Source organism: Passer montanus, unplaced genomic scaffold (genome assembly GCF_014805655.1).
Source record: "Passer montanus isolate IOZ18808 unplaced genomic scaffold, ASM1480565v1 scaffold67, whole genome shotgun sequence".
In the NCBI taxonomy this organism is placed as follows: Eukaryota; Metazoa; Chordata; class Aves; order Passeriformes; family Passeridae; genus Passer; species Passer montanus.
Window position 1 is genome coordinate 1,222,239 of NW_024371815.1, and position 16,464 is coordinate 1,238,702.

A 16,464-nucleotide genomic window follows, 5' to 3' on the forward strand; every position below is an offset into this window, starting at 1 on the left:
AACATCCAATTCAAATGGTTTGCAAATTTTTAGTGAAGGATTTCCTGGTCCTTCACTAAACAAGTGAACTAACAAAGAATCTTAAAATTTGATTCAAGCACCAGAAATTGGCATAACATTTTTTTAATGAAGAATCCAAAAGCAATTTAAGGAATATGTGTAATGGGTAAGGAAAACCTTAATAAAATGGATAGAATAGAAAAAGAATAATATATTAGAATGAACCACCTGATTGGAAAAAGCCAGCAATGATTCTCCAAGGACAAATGGGACTTTCCAAACCTTATCATGTTCAATGACAAGGTAACCTGCTCAGCTGATATGGGGCAAGAGGTTCTCATTGTTTACCTGGATTTCTCTAAGGCTTTTGAAACAGTTTCCCACTGTCTCCTTTGTGAGAAATTTAAGTGCTATGGTATAGAAAAGTGATCCATGTGATGGGTGGGGAGCTGGCTGATGGGCTGCACCTGGGGGAAGGTGGAAAAGGCTCCTCCTCAGACTGGGGCCTGTCACAAGTGAGGTCCCCCAGGGATCAATATTGGGTCCAACACTACTTAATACCCTAACAAATGATGTGGGTCATGGGAACAAAGAACCATGAGGAAGTCCATTGATGATACCAAGCTGAGTGGAAAAGTGACACCTTGGAGAACTACCCTGCAGGAAGACCCTTGTAGGAGTGGGCTAACAAGAACTTTATGAAGTTCAAGGGTTAGGGCTTAAACCTGGGAAAATACAGTCCAGGGGTGTAGCACAGGGTGGGATCTATCCAGATGAAGAACAGCTCCAACATCTCTAGAGGTGCAGGTGGACACCAAGATCAATGTGAGTGACCAGGGTGCTGCCATGGCAAAGAAAGCCAAAGGGATGTTGAGTTGCATCAACAAGTGCACCACCAATGGAGATAAAGAAGTCATTGTTCCACTCAGCACTTGCCAGGCCACACCTGAAATACTGTGTTCAGTTTTGGTCCCCACTACACAAAAAAGATGTGGACAGGCTGGAGAGGGTCCAGAGAAGGGCCACAGAGATGATCAGAGGAGTAGGAAGTAGGCCATAAGAGGAAAGGCTGAGAGAATTTGGCTTGCAGAGCCTTGAGAAAAGAAGGATTAGGAGAGACCTCATCACCATGTCCCACTACCTAAAGGTTAGCCACCAAGATGGAGACTCCCTTTTTACAGGGAATCACATGGAAAGGACAAGGGGTATTGGGTACCAGTAACTCTTGGTAAGATTCCAGTTAGACACAAGAGCAAAACTTTTTGCAACATCAATTGCTATTTCAATAATCTGCCCATGAAAATGGTGGATTCTCTAAAAGTGGACTGTTTTAAGATTCAGCTGGACAGGTTGCTGGGCCATTAGGGACTGTGGTTTTGGCCAGAATATCCTTGAGATCCTTTCCAACCTGGGATTCTATAATACTGTGAACCCTTTTAAATATAAATGCTGCTGACCTGAATAGGCCTGCTCCTTCCTTTGTTCTCATGGACAGCATCTAAGTAAATTAATCCACTGCAACACTTCAGCAAATCAAATTTCAGCAAGGTCATAGAGGTACTCCCCAGCTCTTCTGCACTATTACTGGTGTGACTATTACTCTACAGCACTAACTGATATTCTGATGAAGACCCTGGGCCAGATTAATCTCTCTCACTGGGAAAACATAACTTTTGTCACTCTTGTATATCTGTTTATAACCAGGAAGAAGATCTAACTCTTTATAATTGCTTTTTAATATGATTTTTATCTTATCTCCCTTATTTAAACTTTGAGCATCACTTTAGGCCTAAAAGGACAGTTTTCATTTTACAGATATGATTGAGGAGCTGGTTCATTATTACTGCTGTTAACACTTGCCAAACAAATTAAAAAAATACAATGATGCTTCAAAGAGTAACTTTGAATCCTTTTGTACCAGAAAGGAAGACTGAACTGTGATCCCACATTTGAACTTGAAGAAATGATTTTGGAGTCCAAGCCTCTCCATAAAAAGAAAAAGCGACTTGCCAAAAACAAATCCAAAGATGGAGCTAAGGAAACCTGCCCACTGGTAAGATGGGGACTGTGACTGCACTCAGTGGCATTTTGTTTACACTCTAATAGGCAAACTCACTTATGTGCAGCTTTATCACCACTGAAAATAGACTCAGCCTCTCTGTCTGTCATTTTATACATTGCCGAAATCACCTCCAAAGCAAGATGAAAAGCAATAATTTATTTCAGTCAAATAGTAACAACATCTTTAAGCTATAATAATTTTTACGGTTATCACAGATGCTCATTTAAAGCATGAAAAACTGTTGCCAGTTGAGAAAAACACTTCCCACACATGGACAAATAGTTACAAAGAGTATTTATTTGCTACTACTACCCAAAATGAAAAGTATGCAATCAAAAGACTTGTTATTTATAAATATGTTAAAGCTGTCTCTTCCACTCTTGACTAATGTGTGCCATGTAGAAAGATGCATTGTATGAGCAGTCAAGAGTACCAATAATATTAATAATAATTTCCAGACTTGAATTATCATTCCAGTGGGGTTTTATAAATTATACTGCTACTCCTAATGATTTTGAATGTTCATGCAAGCTGTTCTTCCTAGAGCTATCAGATGTAAAAATCCTCAGGAATTCTTTGTGAGGAACTTCTTCCAAAATAATGAGATTGATTGTGCCATCACAGCCCAATTTAACGAGTCTTCGAAATGCCTCTTGATAGCATTCATTCATAAGCATTTTGTTCACTGTTTGTGTTGTTGTGATTTTTGTCTATGATTTCTCATCTTTTTTAATCAACCTATTCATGCTGTTTTTTAAAGAACGTACACCTGCAGCAGTGCTTGGAAACCGTTAGGAAAGAATTCATCATATTCAACAGAGAGAAGTAAGTGCATTTCTTAATGCCTCTTTAGCATTCAGCACTAAAATTAAATTGAGAACTATTTTTTTTTCTCACAGCGTAAGGGAGGGTGATTAATGATCAGAGCAGCAGAGCCTAAAAGACTGGATTTCCATTGATTTCTTCCTCTTATAGTCTCTGGTGTGATGGTTTTGTAGTTCTTGCATCTCTGCAAGCAAGTAGAAGACCTTGTGATGAAAGTGTGTTAGAAATATAAGGCAAATGTTACTGGAACTCCCCAGAGAAACTGTCAGTAATTAAGCAGAGGAATGCAATAAAAGATACTGCTTTTTCATAACTCAAACAAAACCAAGGGAAGTCATAACTCATGAAATTTTAATGATATGAACATCACTGTTCTGACTTGGAAAAGCTGTTCATACTTCCCCACTATTAAAAAAAAAAAAAAGAAAGAAAAGTGTATTCCAACATTTACTATTTCAACAAACCTAGGAATTGCCAGACATGAAGCAAGAACTTCTAATCTGAGAGTCAGTCAGGGTTGACTGAAGCACAAGACATTCCCAGGGATATCAATAATCTTCCTGGTTCAATTAATTCACTGCCTTTCTCCTAATTACTGCCTCTGTGTTGCAGTCATTATGGACCTGTCTGTATTAGCAGATACAAGTCAAACAATGGATTTGTTTGTGTCTTTGGTCAAATTATTGCACTTCATTCAAGTGTATTCCATATTTTTAATTGATATAATTATACATGCAAGCCTTTCCAATAGAGTTGTGAGATGTTAAAAATTAATTTAAAAGTTGTGACTATTTTACTTAATGCATACAATGCAGGTAATTACTTTCTCTGTAATTAAAACTGAAAAAGGAACTGTCAGCTTTGCACAGTTCACACAATAGCATGAAGGAAACTCTACTTTTCTTCCTGTTACAATCTGTGGTACATTTCTGACTGATACAGACTGCTGACAGAAAGTACAAGGTCTTAGAAAGAAAAGGAGAATCCTGCAGATTCTTCTTGTTATTTTGCATGATCTCTAGCACAAGAAAGCCATTGGTTTCTGTAAAAGGCACAAAGAGGAGAAGCCAGACCAAGTCAGCCCATAGAAAGTTTAAAGAAGCATCTTGGTGGGTCCCCTGAATCAGCTGAACTAGTGAATGCTTGAACTTTGTAGTTTAACCCAGAAAATTTAAAATAATTAAGATCATAATAATAAGAATGGAAAAATATTACGTTGCGTAATCAATTTAATGAGTTTCCTAGAAACTGTTCATACAAGTAATTCATTTCCAGGTATTCCTCTCCCATCTGCTCTAGAGTCATACATGAGGCATATCCAATATGTACCAATTTTTTGAAGTTAGTACACCAGATTTTATAAGACACTGAAAATCTCATTGGTGTGTTCACTACCTTGAACAATTTCTCTTGTCATGATTTTACTGTGTTATTCTTAAATCTTTTTATGCATAGGAATTTTTTTTGTTTGTCTCTTATTGCACAACTACAGTAACAACACAAGCTATAAAGAAATCTGAGAGGCTGATGAGAGATCAAATTTAAATGGAGTACAAGTAAAATTGAAGCAAAAGGTAAAGCACATGCACTTCAATCAGGAAAGTATGTGTTTTGGTCATTGCTTGATTTGCTTTAACAAGGTAAAGGAAGAATATTTAGTTTAGACCTATAACAGATCCTGCATTGTCTAAAGCCAGATCACAACCATTTCTCTTTTAAATTGCATTATAGCTTAAAAAAGACATGGAGTGACTTCTGTAATATTTTTCAAAGAAAAAAATGTTAAGAAGGGGGGAAGCAGATGTCAAATGTTTGAAGTGCAAAGTGAATTCAAGTTAATGAGAACAAAATGAGGCAGGCACAGACGCCTCATACACAGATGCCATCATACCAGAAGCTGCATAATATACACCAGAGGAACTCAGGGTGGGTTTCCTCAGACCTTCTGTGCCCTCAGGTCTGGATGTACAAGCTGAGGCTGTGCTTACATGGGTTTCCAAAGCCACATGGCCCATCAAGTTCTTAGGAACAGCTGAAGATGCTGAAAGATGTGAACCATTTGTTCCTACAAATATAATACATATTAAAATGTGATTGTACCATTAGGTGAGGTGTCAATCCCAAGCAGGCCTTTAAATCACTCTCAGATTAATGCATCCAGATAATTTGATATTCTTCCACGTTCCTCTACTTAGTAACTGTTGAAAATATCTGCATATTTTCTTAAATCTTCATTGTATTCAGCATCAAAAATCTACATTTTATTGCCACTTAAGCCTTCTGTTCTGTTTACTTCAGTGTCACAGAACACTACATAAAAACTAATATAGGATGGGGAAAAAATAGTATGTCTTTCAAGGGAAAAAATGAGACTCTACAAGGATGCAAGGATAAAAGTCAGATGCTTCTAACTGACTAACATAAAGTCAGGTGTTAATACATAGTTAATTTTGTGGTGTTAGTCGTCACAACTACACAACAACTTGCAACCCAGTACTTGTAAAATATCTGCTATGAAAAGCAAAATCTGATTTTTTTTTAATGCTTTGCTGGTAGTTCTACTTCTACTGTGTGTCTTTCATCCTGCAGCAGACACTGCAAATCCTGATTTTTTTAATGCTTTGCTGGTAGTTCTACACTGTGCCTCTTTTCTACTGTGTGTCTTTCATCCTGCAGCAGACACTGCAAATCCTGCAATGTGTCATACTTGCTTTCTTGTCAAGAAGCTCAGGAGAGTTTCAGAAATTCTTGGATTGCAGGCAAGAGGAGCAGGGGGAGGTAGGGAAAAGGCCCACTATGCTAAAAAGAATTAAAAATAGTGAAAAGAGACTGAAGTGTGTTAAAAGTTTTGGTTAATGAAGACAAAGACAGAATGTGCATATTTTCTTTATTCTATTGCTTTCTGTATTTAAGTAATGGAAAACTGGTATTTGCAGCAAAGTTTTAAACAAGGGTTTCATGGACAAAGATGTGAAGTTAGTGATTGTCAGTAGTGGGTAAAAAAATTAGATTTGTATCCCTTACACAGTCCTGATCAGTGGGCATCCTCTACTGAATATTCCAGTGGATGTGAGCTACAAATTAAAATATCTCTCTGTGTGTGTGTGTGTGTGTGTTTTGATGTGACATGGGGGGTATGGCATCTGTCCACAGTGACATTATCTTCCAGTACCTTCAAGAGAGGGGCATACACTGCCTTGATCCAAAGTAAAATAACATAGGAAAATCCTTTTGCAGGATTTGTTTTCTATTGTTAAAGGTGTCAGTGTAGTCTCTTAGTTTTGAACACATAAATTAAATCAACTCTGATATACGAATGGTCCACACACTGATTAGCTTGAAAATAGTATCTAAAGTAGTTTTCAGGGATGTGTTTGGTTTCTTTTTGTGGCAAAATAATTAGTTTTTAAATTACATTTCTGTATATAGATTATTTTTTAATATCCAGAAACACAGCACCAAATATTTTGCAGTATCTTAATGTGTATTTCATAGACTTGACAGCAATTTTCCAAGAATTTTATATAATTTGGAAGCTGTAGGCTATATTTTTGGGTTTTCTTTTTTTTAATTTTGTGTGTGTGTCTTTGGTGGGGGAGATTGCACAGATAAAGCCACACTGTTTGCTTGTAGCTTTATTAAAAAGCTGAGCAAAGATTATTTTGCTGTTTTTGTGCTGTTATCACTAAAAAGATCTTCGCATACAACCACATCTCTTTATGAATATCTAAAACCCGAAATGACCAGAAATTAAGGAAAAGACCACATATTTGCATGTAATGAAATAATATTTCTTACTTTTTATGGTCCTGAGCATCTTCTTCTCCCTGAAAGATGCCTTTAAGATTGAAGATATGAGAAATCAAAGAGAGAAGAACACACAAGAAATATTTGCTTATCAGGCAGAATAATCCTTCAGTTAGATGTTTCACAAACTTAATCAAAATTATCAGCCTGCTAAAGAAAGCAAAGTCAAACATCCACATTTTACTGCATAGAATATGTATTTCATATAGCCAACATAAATGAAAATGGGTTAAAATTCTGCAAAACTATATTAACAAATACAATGACCTGATTAGGAAAATATCCATGTTTAAATAATTTTTAAATAAATTTTCAAAACATTATTAGTGATTTTCATTTTAGAGGGTTTTTTCTTAATAGTTATATGCTGCAATAGCAATGTTATGATATTCAGCTCTCTTATCCCCACTGATCTGAACAGACTTGTCTCTGCCCTGAGTACAGATACACCTTATTCCTCTTCTCATTATTTGTTCAATGCTAGCACACTAAAAAATGTGCCACAAATTGAAGCACATTACTCTGTCTTTTCCTGCCATCATTCTACCATTTGAGCATATCTAGTTCTCTTATAAATGATCCTGAACAGCTCAAGGTGAACAGACAGCTCTCTGTCCCCAGAATAAATAGCAAGGCTTGAGGGATCATATTTTAGTTATAATAAGATGCTTAAAAGCTTGTTGTCTAATTTTTTTCCATATCATACATGAAAAGCTTACTTAATATTTTTATAAGATCAAATTTATTATCTCTCTCATTTAGTTCTTTTTCTTTCCTTTTAATTGTCTTTTAAGATTCAAATCCAGAGTCCCTGAATACTCTCTTTCATTTCAGTTTGATTGAAATTGAATATTCATAATGATTTGCAGTGTAATTCATTGAATGGAATTTTCTTAATACGTACTTTATGTCACTTAGTGTCTCTAGAGATATTTAGCATAATCCTTCTAATATCTGAATGCTTTTTGGATGAGGTTGCAGTCCTTTTCTTGCCCCTTCTGCTGACCTTAATTCAGTTCAAATCCATTTCTTTCTGAGCATTTCTAGTGGTTGCACTGCTCTTCACTGAACCTTTCTTCTCCCTCCCTTGCATTGGAAAGATTCTTTTCTGAATGTGATGGTTGAACCTGGTTTGTGTTTGGGCAGTAATAACTGTTGCTTGCCCACACAAGCCCTTTCACTCCTGCCTCTGACTCCTGCTTGTTATTACTGGTTTAGAATTACCAGTCCAAAAGTCACTCTCTTCTTAGTGAGCCAAGCTACCTAAAAGTTTGAGCACAGCAGGTCCAAACTGGTAATTTTTCTAAGATATACCTTCAAATTAACTTTTTTTGGAGAAAGGAGTGCTCATACAAATGCCATTTTTTCAATAATCTGTTCCCTTCACAGTTTCTCTCACAGAGAGAAAAAGCAAACTACAGAAGGTAATCAGTATCTGGAGTATAATTTTAAAATCTCCCAGGAAAAATGGTCAAAGTTTTCCCAAACAAGTAATGATGTCTTTATAATGGCTACAGTCCACCATCCAACTTTGGGAATGAAAGTTGCATGGGAGTGCATATGTCAGCACATTCTCCACGTTGAAATGTGGTCCTGGAAGGATCAGGATAACAGATGGAGATCCTCATCACTGGGGGCCAGAGATTAGATCTATTCACAGAAAACTAAACACAAATACAACTCATAAAAACTAATTGGAAGTCAATTCGCAGGCAGACGAAAGAGGAGCCTTAATTTGTACATCTCAGACTTTGGAGGGGAAGCACAACTGTATAAATCTGAGTCTGAGTACCTTTTTTTAATTTTTTTAAGTAGGTTACATGGGACAAATCATATCTGTGATAAATAAAGGCTGCATAACAGGTCATGACTGTTCCATTGCCACAGGGAATTACCTCCGTGAGGTAATTGCCTTCATCTCTCTTGATGTCCCACAGTAACATAAATTTTCACTTATGAGTCTCCATAAACTGAGTCATGAAGACTGAACTCCTAGTCCTGTTTTAAGGCAGCAATTCGTGTCCAGTTGCTGAAGCAATGCAGAAACAAGCAGTAATGAGATAACATTATTACAGCCAGTCACGCTGATGTCCATGTGTCTGTTGAATACATTTGTAGATGAGCTGGAAAGGAAGGTGAATGGTGAGGTCACAAAGTTCACTTATGATACCAGAGTAGTCACAACTAAATCTGAGTGAAAAGAGCTGCAGTAAATAATGATAGTCATGGTTCAGGGTGAGAAAATGGCAGCTCAAACTCAGTACTGATAAATGCAAATACAGTCAGAAGAAGAAAATCTAAATTTTACATTTAGGATAATAGACTCAAAACTAGCTTCAGTTATGAAGGAGGGAGAGTTTGGAAAGACTGTGGTTAGCACAATGCTTAGTGGAAGGCTGAAAGGTATTGATATGTTCCTGCAAAAAAACAGCTACAGATAAATGTATGTTCATATGCATACACCTGCATCTTCCATTCTGTGCACAGCTCTGCTTCCTTATCTCAAAAAGGTTTAAAAGGACTTAGAAAGTTTTCAAGAAAAACTGGATTGGCCAGGGGGGTGACGTGGGTCATTTTGAAGCATTTAATAAACTTGAACTAATTTAAACCCAGAGAAGAGGCAACTGAAAAGACAGAAACAGGATAAATAATAACATGTTCTGAAACTTATTGAGAAGATGACTAAGCAATGATTCTTCACTCTTTGTGGTAACCCAAGGTCACAAAGTTATCAGGCAGCAGGTTAATAAGAAAATCAACCATGCTTTTTTGTGAAATGCAACATGTTGCTGAGTGGTGATTTGGATGTTAAACATACAAAAAGATTCAGAAGAGGATTAGAGAAATTCATGTGAAAAAATCCATCAAGGTCCTTGAGATGTGAGGTTTCTGATGCAGTCATTGGTTCAGGAAATCTGGAAATGTCAGAAGCAAGGGGACTAAACCACAGCAGGCATTTGTTTCCATTCAGCTTATTAGTTAACAGCATGTCCTAGTGTCTGAAATGGGCCACTATGAGAGAGGGGAATCTCTGTTAGGTGGAATTGCTGGGTATGTGCATTTATGCCTTCTCATAGCTTACAAGGTTTCAATCTTCATATAGTCTTTGCAATAGCACAAGGGTAGAACAGTAAAATATACATATTTATGCATACAAGCATGCATATATTGCATATATGCAAGTATGCGTATATATATATCTCACCTTTTGGAAATAAGAAAAGAATTGCAGACTTAGGTCAATGAGGGATTTAGGTTGATCACCACCCTTCCCACTCCTTGTGCAGGGAAGTTTGGTGATTAATTGAAGGCTGAAAATTATTCTGTGCAATCACAAGTGAACTCCTGGCTCAGTCTCCTTTTGGGGGATCCACCCTACAGGGAATGAAGGAGCTGCACCACTGATCAGACTTCTTCTGGAGCTAAGTTTGGAAGTGGGGCAGAGAAATTTTGCTATTTTTTATAGGAGAGGGATGAGCCTGCAGAGAGGTGAGTGCAAGCTGTGGCTGCTCCCTGGCAACTCACAGCCTTCGATTCCTGGAAGCTGGTGCTGTGAAAAGGGCAGGACTGAACCTGCTTACTCTCGGATGCTTATGCCAGCCTGAGAATGTTTATTGTCAGGTCAAATAATTCGTCAGAGCCAGAATGACTTTAGAGGTGTGTCGACTCTGTTCTGGGTGCCAGGTGCCCACCAAAGTCACTCAATCATGGCCCTCAGCTGGGCAGGGGAAAGAAAATACAACAAAAGGCTCATGGGTTGAGGAAAGGACAGGGAGAGAGAGATCATTCACCAGTTATCATTGTGGGCAAAACAGGCTCAGCTTGGGGAAGGTTAGTTTAATTTATTGCCAATAACTAAAAGACTGGGATAGTAAGAAATAAACCCCAAACCTTAAACCCACCTTCCCTCTACCTCTCCCTTCTCCTGGGCTCAGCTCCACTCCCAAAACCTCTGCCTCCTCCATGACAGGGGCACAGGGGGTTGGGGAATGCAGTCAGTTCCCTACGTGCTGTCTCTGCTGCTGTATCCTCCTCACACTCTTCCTCACTCCAATGTGAGTTTCCTCACAGACTGCATTTCTTCATGACCTGCTACAGAGTGGGTCCCTTGACCTCCATGTGATCTATCCCTCTGCAGGTAGCTGAACAAAAGGGTGAGCCTACATCCTGCAGGATACACACCAAAGGCAGGCTAGGAAATTAATGTCTTTTTAAAGATGATGGTTGGCCCACACTGCTGAGAAATATCCTCATTTGTGGACAGGTGAAAATAGTCTTAAAACTGGATTTTGGCTAACTAGAAAGAAAATTTTTCCCTGTCATCCCAAAAGGTCTGAAACACAGTATGTTATTGGGAAATTTCATAGCTGCTTTCCTGTCCCTTGTAGATGTGGATCTGCAAACACTTTAAACTAGAAATGTTGTGCATGTTTTAAAATGTGCCTGAACAAGACAGGTGTTGGTTAGGATGCACCTGGTCTTGAAGAGACAGTAGCCTGACTTCTAAGAAAACACCTATTTTATTAATCTGATCCTGGCTTTAATGTTAGTCACATTTTCTTAAATGACTGCACATCATTTAAAGCCTTCCTTTATTTACTTCATGTCTTTACTTATTTTGCTTTATCAAATCCCAGGAGAAACCTCAGATCTCAAGACAGTACAGGTCAATACACTATAGCCAGTACAGTTTTTCAGTTGCCTTCTGCACAGTGACAGTGTTTCACATGTCACTCACGCTGTATGTGCACCTGAGCCCGCTAGGTTTGATTATGAATTGCTGGTTGATAGAAAGTTATATTCACAGCCATTTACTGAGTGTAATTACTCAGCAGGAACCATCAACCTGAATCAATTATCCAAACTCTAAGAATATTTCCCCTAGGATTTTTGGAAAGGATGGGAGTAAATGCCGTGAGTGTCAGTGGTAGAAGAAGACATATATGCTACATGGGGATACTACCCCCAAAATTTTACTGTTCACATGCAGCTGTAATAAAGCATAACTTTTTATCTGAAAATCATTAATTTAAATTTAAATGGAGTTAAAATATAGTTATTTGGATAATTACTTGGTAGTCTGCTGAGCTATCCAAACACATACATCACAGTGTATTAGGAAAACAGACCTGAGATTTTGGCTGTTTCTATCAAATCAGTTGGTACCAAGAGTGCCTGTCTGGGGTCAAAGACAGCCTGAGCCAAATAGTGGTTAGACAGTGAACAACTCCTGCCCAGAGGCTGTACACAAGGTTTTTCAGAGATATCTGAAATAAATGGGAAGTAGATGACCAAGTATTTTTCAATATACAGACCAAGTCATGCAGAAAAGCCACTCCTGGCAGAGCCAGAACCTGAATACACTACAGGCACGTCTGCATGGATGAACAGGCTGTGGCACCTCTGTTCTTGTTGGTGATTTCATTACCCAGCTCTTGGCAGAGCTCATCACCTTGTGCTGTGTTACAGACTGATGGGACCATTCAAGTTCTGCTTCCCTGAACTGTGTGGGTGCAAATTAGCTCTAATCCAGCAGTAAATTGGCTCTGCAGAGCAGTGCAGTCTGTGCTGAGCTTGTAGAGCCACTAAGTAGGAAGGGCCTTGAATGTGTTTCTCAAAGAGAGAAGGCATATATGTTTTTCTAGAGATGCAACAAGCCTATATTCCTATAAATTAATATATCTAAAAATAATTTCTTTAGTTTAAGCTCCTTTGGTACTCAGTGAGGAGAGACTTATATCTCCCAAGATTGATCTGTGACACATATATTGGATAGATTAAACCCGAAGAAATCAATCTAGGTTGGTGACTCTATTTACCCTGTAGAGAGAGCCTGGACTAATCTTTCAGTTGTCTGCAGTTAGCTGGCATAAAATCCATCCCACATTTGTGCACTCAGATAATTTCTGAATGTCAGTTCTGCAGACACGGGTGCTCTGTGGTCTGACCCCCTCCCTGTGTCAGGTAGTCAAGGGCATCTCATGCAGCACAAAGCATCACCTGTGAACCAGCTGCATTGTATGCCCACAGCCATGGGGCAGGAGACCAAGAACAAGCAAGCCATAGCTGGAAACATTTTCCAGGAAGTGCCAAAGATTCATGACATCCACTCTTGGTTAATGGTTAGATGGAGTCACTGCTTGGACCCAGGTTTCCCAAAATATTCACCTGCTGTAACACAGAGCAGGGAGGATTGTGTTCCATTTAAAGCTGCTCTGCACACATTGGTTCTCTACAGAAACTCCAGATCAAGGGGAAATTATCTACATTTACAGACTAATTTTCACTTTGGAGTTGTGTGACTCAGCTATGATGCTGCTGAGTGATGAGTGTTGTCTCTGCCTCAACAGCTCCTTGATTCTGCCCTGGTCTGCCCCAGGCTTCTTCTGGCACAGAGCAGGATTGTGCCTCCCTTGTTTACTCTGAAATGCTTAGAAAATTCATAAATTTTTCAGTGATTTCTGTTTTCCTGAAAAGACTTCTGAGATCACTCTGTGAAGAGACTGAAGAAAGGAAATGCCCACTATTAACTCTCCCATGCTTTCTGCTCCTCTGCAAGGTGTAAAGTGGGATTTTTGGTAAGCAAACCAAAAAGGAAATTAGCTATATACAGCTGTCTTTTGAGATAGTTTTAATTAGCTATATGATTACTTAGTTTAATTAATTAGATATCCATGGTTGGGATTCTTTGGAATCCTTCATAATTTTCAAAGTGTTTAGCTCTCCTTCCTTCATTGCTACTCCTTTTTTTCCCCTAATCCTGCGTTTTCCACCTTCACTGCTATTTTCTATCTATTTTTCAAAGGCAGTATACAGGCAGTCTTCCATACTGCTCCATTGTGGTCTCTGTCATAATTTTTTCTCAGGCCAAAATCACTCTTTGGAGCAAATCCCTTCGTATTTCAGGGGTTATCACAGACCAAAGGCTGCCAACAACCAGCCGGAATACAACAGCTCTGGTTTGCAGATTAGAGATTAGCCAGAAGGATGTGAAGCAGTCTGTGCCACTCACTGAGCTCCCAGGCATTGATCCCTACCCTTGGGAGTGAATGGAGCCAATGCCTAAAATGCAGGAATTACATTCCCATGCAGTGCTCTATTTGCTGTCTGTCATGAGAGTCCTCCCAGATACCACTGGGGAATAGGAAATGGATGAATAATTTGTCAGATGTTCAGGTTATCAGGTAATTTAAGCAGGATTGACAATTATTTCTGCTATATGTTGTTATGAAGTTAGAGCACGTGTTTTCAAATTGGAGGATTTCATTGTATTTGGACAAACTTGACTCTGTTCCTTAAGATTTACATTGAGCAAAGTTACTATTTTCTTCTTTATGAATGACAATATAAATTAAGCAAATTGTCTGAATTTCTGATCACCTCATTTTTGCTAACTATTTTTTTTAAAAAAAGCAAATCTAAGAATTTTCAGTGCTTTATGACAAATTTTATGGCTATTTTGTTTTGAAAAATAAAAATACTCTTCCCAATATACTTATTTAGTTAAAAAATAATTCAATCGGAACCCCTTGCTCACTTCTTCCTACTTTATTTCATATAGTTGAATGAAAACTTGGCACAAGAGAGCTAGTAAGCAGAATAAAGGAGATATAAGAGAAACATTGTCACTCATTTACAATTGTAAAATACTGCCAGCTTCTTCCATTCTCACAAAAATAGAACACAGCAAGGACCAATTTATAAGAGAAACCTTAAAACATGCAGGCAGAAAATTATTAAGTGACTGTGTATCAAAGTCCATTCTTATTCCTGACAGAGGAAAGCAGATGACAAGCCAAGCTGCTCATTGTCCCAGAAGCCATGCTCCATTATCCAGTATTTCCACAATCATTGCCTGCAGTTGATATTAAAATGATGGCAGAAAAATAATGGGTGAAGTTTTCAAAGTGGAGTGTGAGATGCACGTGCATACAGCCCATTATTTTTGAAAAGACATGTGTGCACTGCAGGACCTACATTATACTGCCAAAACCTTGCCCTGTTTTTGCAGTGTGTCTGATTTACTGAGCCGCTGTAAAGGTTAGACAGGGGTTTTATAAATGATAGGTTTTGTATGATTTTGGGGAAGTGACTCTTCTTCTGGCTAAAGCATGAGAGACCGTGGGTGCTGTGGATATTTTTCCTCAGTGCCAAGCCAAGGAAAAGGTCTTTTTGGGGTTGCTGGGTGAGCTGATGCAGAAAATGAGCTGGTATGACCAACACCAGTAATTTCCACCTGCCAACCTCCTACTTACCACTAAACACTTATAATTTAGGACTGAGATGTAAACCAAAACATATCTCTATTCATGAGTGAATTACTGACATGTAAAATTCAAACTACCCAGCAGCTTTGTGGTTATAAATTTATCACACCCAGTGTGAGCCCTTTTGAATCCTCACAGTCCAAATACTTCTGTTCTTTCTAGAACATGTTTCTCTACATAAAACCACTTAAAAATGTGAGTAACATAGAGATATAATCTGTGCTAGTTCCACATCTTATTGCCACTTAGACTCCAAAGTCCCATTAAGTTTTCTTTTTTATACCTTTTGACTAGAAATAAAGGAGATGGATGGGGATATAGTCTGTGGTGCTCCAGACTGCCGCAAATGTTACAAACCCTTTGGGTTGAGCATTTCATCTTTGTTTTGTGTGGAAGCAAGCCTTGAAGCCAGTTTCCATAACCAGCTGCTAACTACTTCCGTTTCTTTAAGAAGCAATATTTGGACCATTTGGTAAAAGTGCTTAGTTACCAGGCAAACAAATTAATTGTGTTCAGGGACTGGCAGAGGTGGTGTGGGAATAGTTAAAGAGTCACTAATTTGAGGAAGAAATTGTGTTGACCAGTTGTGATTTATTCATCCAGGCATTTTTTGGTTATGTTTGTATACAAATTTGGAATAAAAATTAAAATTAGAAACAAACAGTGGGAAAGAGCAGTGGTTACCAAACTGACACCTTGCCTGCCCTCAGCACCAAGATACCTCTCACTCCATCCTTGGCTATCTTAGCAACTTGCTCCCATCTTGCTGGACATGCTGGGTGTCCCCAGCTCTGACAGGATCCCTGTGAGACATTGCTGCTGTTGGGATCTTCTGACTTTGTGGAGTCCCTCTACAGAATTATACCTATAAAAATTATTTGGATGAAAGTTTTTCAACATGATAATATCCAGCAATTTTAGTTATATGACATAACTTCCAGGTTTCTATTTTCCATGGCTGGGATATAAAAAATAATGCCTATCTCTGTCTCTTTTTGGCTTCCTTTAAGTCCTTCACAAAATGTAATTGCCAGACCTTTTCTATTGAGAATGAAAAGTTTCTAATGCTATATTATTTGTCAACTAATTCTAAAAATATGGGATTTGGACATTAGGACATTTACTGCTTTTTTAAAAATCCCCTTCTGTGACTTCTGTGGTCCAGTAGCCAAAACTCATGACATGGTCAGAGACATGTAGATGAAATAGTTCCTTCCTGAGCACAGTCATTCCTCATGGCAGATCAGTAATTTTCCTCCTCTGATTCCAGCGTGTTCAGAATTAGCTTTACAGCAAGGCCATCTGCACAAGCCATTAGCATGACTCCTGTGTAGCTGCTAAATCATACAACTGAGATGTGTTTCTGATTATTTAGCAAACTGTCCTCCAGGATTCATGAATTTCAAAAAGCCAACATAGATATGCCTCATCTGTTTTGATCTCAGTCCCCATCCCTTGGAAGAATAACTGGGATAAATATTCCACAGATTGATTTATTCCTCA

At 38.3% G+C, this 16,464-nt stretch overlaps 1 protein-coding gene across 1 annotated transcript in view; it reads left to right on the forward strand.

Moving 5' to 3' along the window:
• Window positions 1–16,464, forward strand: part of STK32B (serine/threonine kinase 32B) — a 159,142-nt gene that overhangs the window by 137,031 nt on the left and 5,647 nt on the right. The window contains exons 10-11 of the mRNA XM_039728892.1: window positions 1,922–2,053; window positions 2,823–2,887. Coding sequence (XP_039584826.1) covers window positions 1,922–2,053; window positions 2,823–2,887 — 197 coding nt within the window. The remainder of the gene's footprint in view (window positions 1–1,921; window positions 2,054–2,822; window positions 2,888–16,464) is intronic.